The sequence below is a fragment of the Liolophura sinensis genome, chromosome 6 (assembly GCF_032854445.1).
Source record: "Liolophura sinensis isolate JHLJ2023 chromosome 6, CUHK_Ljap_v2, whole genome shotgun sequence".
Taxonomy (NCBI): Eukaryota; Metazoa; Mollusca; class Polyplacophora; order Chitonida; family Chitonidae; genus Liolophura; species Liolophura sinensis.
This window is the reverse complement of record NC_088300.1, coordinates 54,391,353-54,400,236: the sequence shown is the minus strand read 5'-3', so window position 1 is coordinate 54,400,236 and position 8,884 is coordinate 54,391,353. Positions and strand designations below refer to the sequence as shown.

Genomic DNA, 8,884 nt, shown 5'->3' with positions numbered 1-8,884 from the left:
GGATTTGCCCTTTGTCAAGTGCCTGACCAGTCTCAACCTCTTCTTGTATCCCAACCAGCTGCTTGTGTTTTAATTTAAATCAAATACGATTGGTGAGGTTTCTACATTTCGTTATACAAGGGAATGACTGGAGTGCTGATTATTCATACTGTGCTTTGTGCTGGAAATCCACTGGGTGGCTTTTGCCAATACCTCTATTCCTCAACCCCTTCGCAAAGAAGAACTTTCAGTGCAATTTATGCACATTTTAATGTGAATGGAGACAAAACCACATTGGTTGGATTGCTCAATTTCAGGGCTACACAGAAGTATAATTTTATCAGTCTACACAGAATGCCTTTAGAATATACTTGAATAAGCATGTCATGAACATGTGAACATGTGAAAGGTGGAAGAATTACTGTACATTATATCTGGTCTCCAGCAACATGCAGATGGTCGTGGGTTTCCCCGGGCTCTGTCCGGTTTCCTCCCACTGTAATGTTGGCCGCCGTCATATAAGTGAAATCATCTTGAGTACAGTGTAAAACATGAATCAAATAAATATATTTGGTTGCATAGATGACCAATCAACACTGCTCTCAGTGCGTGAAGTTAGTGTGAAAACCCCTAACACTTTACCTTACACTGTTTTTACAAACAAGGCAGATTTAAGGAGTGAAACGAATAAGAATCAGAAGAGAATAAGAATGATTATTAAACATTTAAACACAAACACTCATCTTTTAATTATGGCATTTAATTACGTGTGAAAATGACAATGTACAGGAATGTGGTAAAAAAAAAAATGTGAATGACAAAACAAACTACTTTATCAGGACATGCACACCTACCTTGCACAAAAATACAAAATAAAACAAAGTATGTCAGAAGATTCATCTGCAATGGCCTTTCATTTCACGTAGTGTTTTGAAGTGCACAAACAAGCACTTTGTTATGTTAGCAGTCTTCAGGGTGCCCAAATTCAATTTATACACTGGCAATGATGAGTTTGGTGATCAGTCGAGTGTTGCCAACTTTGTCCGCAAAGTCTACTCAAGCATACCACATGACCAGGCTGACTGTTGACAAGCAAAGGCCCAGAAATCGTTGATAGGCAACACTCAGATACAACTGGCAGAGCAGGTGAAAATTAGAGACATGCCAGATCTGTTCATAGCAGTTAATAAACAGTCAAATAACTACTACATGCATATCACTTCTCAGTTTTTAACTAACAACAAAGATGACATTTGTAGTAACAAGTTCTTGAAACCTGAATTAACATCAGGTATCAAAAGACAAGTATCAAACATTACAAATCTCACTTGGCACAAGGGTGCCCAGACTGAATTTAAACCACTGACATGGTTATCAACAATGTGCAATGCAAGATGGTCAATTTCGGAAAGCTGTTGTAATTACCACAGCTTTTTGCCATGCTGCCTGACCAGTCATTAAAACCTGTACGGATTATCACAGCAATGTGCAATGCTGGACAACCACTAATACTGATTATCACAGCAATGTGCAATGCTGGACAACCAATAATACTGATTATCACAGCAAAGTGCAATGCTGGACAACCACTAATACTGATTAGTATGTTCTGGTTATCACAGCAATGTGCAATGCTGAGTAACCAGTACAAAAACTTTTCTGATCAACACAATGTGCAATGCTGGGTGACCAGTATCAAAACTTCACTGATCAACACAGCAATGTGCAATGCTGGGTGACCAGTATCAAAACTTTTCTGATCAACACAATGTGCAATGCTAGGTAACCAGCATCAAAACTTTTCTGATCAACACAGCAATGTGCAATGCTGGGTAACCAGTATCAAAACTTTTCTAATCAACACAGCAATGTGCAATACTGGATGACCAGTACAAAAACTTTTCTGATCAACACAACAATGTGCAATGCTGGGTGACCAGTATCAAAACTTCACCGATCAACACAGCAATGTGCAATGCTGGGTGACCAGTATCAAAACTTTTCTGATCAACACAGCAATGTGCAATGCTGGGTAACCAGTATCAAAACTTTTCTGATCAACACAGCAATGTGCAATGCTGGGTGACCAGTATAAAAACTTTTCTGATCAACACAGCAATGTGCAATGCTGGGTGACCAGTATAAAAACTTTTCTGATCAACACAGCAATGTGCAATGCTGGGTAACCAGTATCAAACCTGTCTGTCGTTAACCAGCTAAATGCAATGCCGGTTTTTAATTTAAGTCCAGATGAACAAATTCCAAGAGACCAGAGAGACAAGTTTGGTTTCTGAAAATGGAACCGGCAAAACCAATTTAGAAGCCTGACATAAAATTATTCACGTTATCAAAACAGATGTGTTTTTTACATGACAGTTACCAGTGAAAATGTCAACTATGCCTTCAGATCAGTCATGTGAAAATTAATTTTGAACAGGATGTGGCACATCTGAGGAACCACAGTGATGAGATAATCTTAAAACTTTATTTCTTAGCAAACGATATTTTCATGGCATTGCTAGGTGTAATTTTAAATCCCTGTAATGTGTCCTTGGCTGCTCCAGACTGTATTTCATTTTCGAACTCAACAAAAGCGATATCGTGTCGACCAGGAACCAATCTGACCTCCTTGAATCCCGGGAACCTGTAAGTAGGCAAGCAAAAATTAAGAAGGATATAAATATGAAAGATGTTTAATAAAGAAATACAAAAATACCTGCAACTGTGACAATTAAACCGCATTAATCATACAGGGTTCCTTTTTGTTCATTTCCTTGGGGGTGCAATTGTAACATTAATTCTACCGTTAACCCACTGAGTTGTCCATTTGTAGCAGGCCGGCCGTAATATAATCATAATGCTGCCTGTCTTGAACACCATGCCAAGTACATCAGACAGGGCCCCTTAAAATGTTTAAAATTAAATGCATTTAAAGACTGCTGACATCACTTTCATACAAGTCTACTACTTACTGGTTAAACAACATAGATAACATCATTTCGTTGGTTTCCTCTGGCAAGTTGGTCAGGAATAGGATGTTATTGGGTGGTTGTTCTGGCATAGTGGCAGGTGCAGTAGTCAAAACAGTCTGGGCAGGAGCTGAGGTAAACAACAGTACATTGTCATTCACAGTGACAACAGCTTTCAGAACACAAAGTAACATACATGTACCAGCTTTATTATCACATTTTGTCAGGGACAATGCAGAACTCCACATTCAAGATTGAATACATGTTTGAATGGTAAGTCCAGGTACAAGGGTAAGATTTTCAGGCCAACATGCAATTTACAAAATACTTAATCCTACTTCAGTTAACATACTTTTTGATGTTCTAACATGAAGATGAACTGTACCCAATTTCCTGAATTCTGAGAAAAAAAATCTGTAATCTGTGTTGAACTTGATGTTCCACAAGCCTCTACATTCAAATGCATGTTTGACGGCTTTAACACTAAAGCCTGCCCCAGATAAAAACTTCAAGCTTACTGTCACCAAGGTCCCCATAATCACGGAGATCGGCAATATACAAAGTCTGCCCTTAAAGGGCTACAGGATCGATGCTCACTGGCTCACAGCACAGATAGGAGTTAAATCCAGCAATTGTGGTCATGCCACACCTAATATTCAACTTAGAGTAGGTATACGGGCACTTGCCTATCTATCAGACCAGCCAATCTGAAACGATTTTATACACGTTTAAAATACAGGTCACCTTTCACACAACATCACCCGTAGTAAGAGGCTGGTTACTTCATTACTCACCTGTTGGCATCTGTTGAGGGGGCTGAACCACCTGCTGCACTGGAGCGGTAACTGCGGCTGCAGCTGCTGCAGCGGCCCTGCACACAGAAATAAACGTGTCATTGCATAAAAAATTTGCTTACCTGAAGCTGGTTTGGAACAAGACTGTTTACTTATGGTCATTTTTTATCTAATATCTCACATTTTCTACATAAGAAATAGAGAAACGTGTAATTTGCCCAAAATAACAGTAATATCACTAGAAAGGTTAACATATCTAGTCACACTGAAACAAGTTCTGGTGATATTCATTTGTATTACCTTATTTTATGTAATATGTTTACTTTCTATGTTGGCCTGCCACAAACGAAATGTTAAAATGAGTAAATTTGCTATGAACACAAGGGTTTCACCACCAAAGACATCAGTGTAAAAAACCAGTCCCACTCAAACAAAACCCAGTGCTGTACAACTTACTTCTGCTGGGCTTTCTTCTTTTTCTTTCCTTCAGCAGGCTCGTCCTCCTTCTTCCTTTTGGGCCTCTCCACAAATGTACCCTTCATCTTAGAGATCAAATCAGAGTCTTTCTTGGAATACTGGATTCTCTACACAGAATTAAGACAAATGTCAAGAAAGCTTTGGATTACATATATGTCAGATTATGAAACTCGTCACATCGCCTTCATCTGACATCTGTGGTAGTAAAGATTAACTGACTGATGAGTGTTTCACACAGTGCTCAAGAACTTTTCACTCCCATGGCAACAACAAGGTTTAAGGGTGGAGCAAACCAGTGTCCAGAGTAAAACACTGCCCTTCCCCAGGTTCCAGACAAACCCCATAATAAAGCTATAGCCACAACAGAGGGAGCAGGATTCAAGCACCCAACCTCACAGGTCAAGGCCCTGACAGATGCAGCCAGCTTTAACCATCTGATCCAGCAGGGTACCACAAGCAAGTTTATAAGTGTTTAGCAAATCCCTAAAAGTGGTATGTGGGACAAAACAAAATGAACACGGCTTTTTTGTCATTACACTGGCATGTTCCCTGGTAAAATCCTCGTGATCTGATGCAAGTCCAGTCCTCGTAAAAATAGCCTGACCTAAATAAGTTGGACATGAACATGGGATTTTTTTTTTTTTTTTTGATTGGCGGCCAGGATTATGGTGGGTGGAAACCGGGCACAGCCCGGGGGAAACCCACGACCATCCGCAGGTTGCTGGAGACCTTCCCACGTCCAGCCAGAGAGGAAACCAGCATGAGCTGGTCTTGAACTCACAGCGACCGCATTGGTGAGAGGCTTCTGGGTCACTACGCTGCGCTAGTGCGCTAACCGACTGAGCCACGGAGGCCCCCATGAACATGGGAGGCTAGGAGAAAAGTGTCATCTGTTAGAAATGTAATGTACATGAAGGTTGGAAGGAAAAACAGGAAACTTCACATGAAACATTCACACTAAATATAATACAATTGTGTTTTGTTGTCAGAGCAAAAACATGTTTAACAAATTATATGATTGTATGCTTGGGTTTTTACATTGTACTTTGTAGCTTTTCAGTCATATGACGACGTGGAGCCATATGAAGACGAGGAGTCATTAGGTGTGTTTACATATAATGTGTCTTCTTGATTTATCTATTTGATTGGTGTATGAAGCCATACTCAATAATATTTCATTTAATAGGATGGCGGCCAGCTTCATGTTGGAAGGAAACAACACCACCATTCACAGGTTGCTGTATCTTCTTCAGGCAGGGAAAGTCCATACCATTAAAGTATTGCCTCCACTGAAGTATTATGCCGAAGACATCAGATATGATACTCCACCCAGTCACATTCTACTCACACCAGGCCACAACATTCTGTTTCCTTGCTCTAAACTCTCTGAGATCCAAGCAAGACAGCATCAAGTACAGTTTTGAAATTCTTTGTGATGACCAGACCTGAGTTTGATCCCAGACCTTCCAAATTAACAAATGAAGTATAAACCTTTCAAAATACTAAAACACCTATTCTATCTCTACAACCAGATTCCATAAACAACCTTGCCAATTTCTAAGAAAGTCAAAGTTAGAGTCTTACAGTTTCTGTATTGTTCTTACCATTGGCTTGTCATAAAAGGGAAATCCCTGCATGGACTTGAGAGCATTGATAGCACTGTTTATATCCTTAAATACAACAAATGCTTGTCCCCTCATTTTAAGTGTCTTTAGAGCCACGATATCCAAGATCTGCCCAAACTGGGAGAAGATTGCATAGAGAGACTTCTTCAGCTCTGAAAAGATGGAAATTTGAAAGGTTTACACTTGAATGGGTATCAGTGTAAATCATTTGACAGCAGCAGGTTCTTCAAGTCAGCTTTGTTTTGTCTGCATTTTATTATATTTCATCAAACAACATCATGAAATAAACATTATCATTTCACAGCAACAAATGACAAAGCTATGGGAATCTGTTTCTAAATTTTAACAACATATGAGAACTGGGTTTTATTTTCAAATTAATAAAGCTATTTTAATCCATAAGAAAATGTAAAATGAATTTGAAAACCTAGTCTTACCATCTTTTTTGATCTTTTCATTTAGGTTGTTGATATAGATGGTGTGGTTTGGTCGTATATCCATGGTGCTTTATTTCTGAAGTGAAAGTGAACGATAGAAAAAAAATTATTAACACTTGTAGGAGAAACAACATGGTAACAACAACATCTGAATCGAAAATATTCTGGCATAAAATAAGAACAAGGTTTAAAATCCCGAAGAAATATTTCAAGCAAGACACCTCTATTAAATTTTATGTCTCGGAAAGCTGTGTGAGCAGCAACTGTCAGCAGATCAATGATGGGCCTAAGCTTGCTCCAAGTAAATAAAGTGGTCTGGTTCCAAAAGTTTGAAATAGGAAACAGCAGGCTGAAGCTATTGCCCAGAGGGATGAAAATTCAGGAAATATGATTTGCCAAAAGTAAGACATCAAATCAGACTATATTCAGTTCACTTAAATATATACATATTTGATCTCTTTTCGCATTGTAACTCTCATGACTATTCGATGCACGTTCTGTAAACATAAATACAGGTTAAATTTTGTTGACAATCCCCTTTTTCAGAACACTGACCTCCAGTCATAGTTGGGAAGTTGAGGTTAGCCCCTGTACTCAACATGATAAAATTCAGCATTTCATGTGGGGATTTACGAAAATGTACGAAAGGGTTTTGTTTGTAACAACACAAGAGGACCTCTTGGTTGGACAGAAATACACAAGGTTATAGAATATTTTTCTCTTGGCTAGTTGTTTCACATTTAATATTAAAAAAGATCAGTGTTAAATCTTAACATTGTTGCAGCATGTTAAATACGATAATTCTATTCTGAATGATGTAACCAATGTTTTCAGGAGGAATATACTATGATTTGGAATCATAGTTTACCTGGCTCAAAGGTATCAACACAACCAGCGACAACAAACGAAAAGATCACTTATAGGGAATTCACCTGTACAGGCAGTTTTTCGCACATGGCATCAGATGCAGGTGAGGTTCAATCAGGTAGGTTGATAAACTACTGTAAACTGGTTACTGAACAATAATTACTACCTTATGGTAGCCCCATGTGGCTGTTTCATCTCTTTTTATACTTAGTTGATAGAGTTCACTGCCATGTGGACAACCTATGGTGAACCATACACTGTTCCACACCAAGTCTGATAGTCCTTTCTAAGAGGTGGCTACAAACCAAAACAGGTGTCAACTGTGGTTCTTACCTCACAGCTTGGCAGCACATGCAACATCCCATATTGTAAAGTCCTGTTGATACGGGTATGAGAGACCCAGATTCACAATAAGGGAAACTATTTTTTAGTTACTAAAAAAAACTAGACGCTATTTTGAAAATTTTGTCAACATCCATAACTGTGGTGTAAGCAAAATAGCTCGTTATTTCGGAGCAGGTGTGCCATTACCGAGTGGACTATACCTGGAACATTGTGTGTGCGGGCGAGCTGTTTTGGCTTGCAGTCACTGTTTAGAAAGGACTTATCGGACTTGGCATGAAACAGTGTACGGTTTACCATAGGTTGTCCCTGTGGCTGTGAAGTCTGCCAACCAAGCCCACAAAAAAGACGATTGAAACAGCCGCATGGGGCTAACCCTATGTCCAATTTTCGTTAACTTACATCGCGCCCCATGTAAACACCGTGAAAGTAAACAAACTACACTTTCGCCTTACGTTATTTTCTACATTTAACCACAGAAACACTGCGTAATGTGTAAAACAATCTTACCGTCGCCCTTTTTCTCCTGTTTATCGAACTCAACATAAATCGACCATTTACCTTTGTACCTTAAACGTGTGCCGCACGCACGCCAATGCTACCGGAAGTCATAAGAGTTCGCTCGTACATTGCTTTAGTAGTCTCACACATACCAGACTTTAAATACCAATGATATGTTTAAAATTCGTCAGGTGCAGCCTTACATTGAGTGCAGACAATTTAAAAGAAGTAAATTTGAGTTATAACAAAAAAGTCTGATAGAAGTAAATATTTCATGACATATAGATATGTACATTATTTCTTACATTCCTTAAATCAACACATTTTGATCAATTTTGAGTGCATTTTTGCCCCAATATCCTGTATGCAAGTTCCCAAAGGGATCTGCACTTGAGGCCTTGCTGAATTCAACTAACAGGAATATGACTTGAATTTTTTTACTGCAAGTGTTTGTATATAGGCCTATCGATGGTATCGTGACTGGTTAAAGACATATAAACAGTACTGTCTGTATACATATGAAATGAATTTTCAAAAATACTTTTGAGCACTTTGTAATATGTATGTTTGATTTTTCATATGTCTCGCACTATGGATGTTTGTCTGACTACAGACACACACATAATCTCCCATTATTATAAAGTGACGGCATTTCTAACAGAAAACATAAAAAACCCTTCAAGTTTTTGTGATAAAATACATTGATCTTATGTGGGAGTCAATCACAAACAGTATGTTAATCATAGTATGAGAATTGCGCTGTACGCCTTATCTCACTTTCTGACCAGTGAAGGATGTCGCTTTTCGCGAGGCTAAACCTTAAAAAGTACGAGTTAAAATGAGAAAACAGTTTTTCGTTTTAATAATATATTTCCCATAGTACGAAATAACAG

At 38.7% G+C, this 8,884-nt stretch overlaps 1 protein-coding gene across 2 annotated transcripts; it reads right to left on the bottom strand.

The window, feature by feature from the left end:
- Positions 1 to 729: 729 nt before the first annotated feature.
- LOC135468368 (U1 small nuclear ribonucleoprotein A-like) lies at positions 730 to 8,089 on the bottom strand. 2 transcript variants are annotated; one of them, XM_064746580.1, is made up of 7 exons: positions 8,001 to 8,089; positions 6,282 to 6,357; positions 5,824 to 5,996; positions 4,199 to 4,326; positions 3,743 to 3,819; positions 2,952 to 3,078; positions 730 to 2,623 (listed from the first exon to the last, which is right to left on the bottom strand). In XM_064746580.1, the coding sequence occupies exons 2-7, from the start codon at positions 6,343 to 6,345 to the stop codon at positions 2,464 to 2,466; spliced, it is 729 nt and encodes a 242-aa protein (XP_064602650.1). In that variant the 5' UTR covers positions 6,346 to 6,357; positions 8,001 to 8,089; the 3' UTR covers positions 730 to 2,463. The 2 variants fall into 2 exon arrangements, with proteins under 2 accessions (XP_064602650.1, XP_064602651.1); XM_064746581.1 differs by having other exon boundaries at positions 8,052 to 8,071.
- Between the last annotated feature and the right edge of the window lie 795 nt (positions 8,090 to 8,884).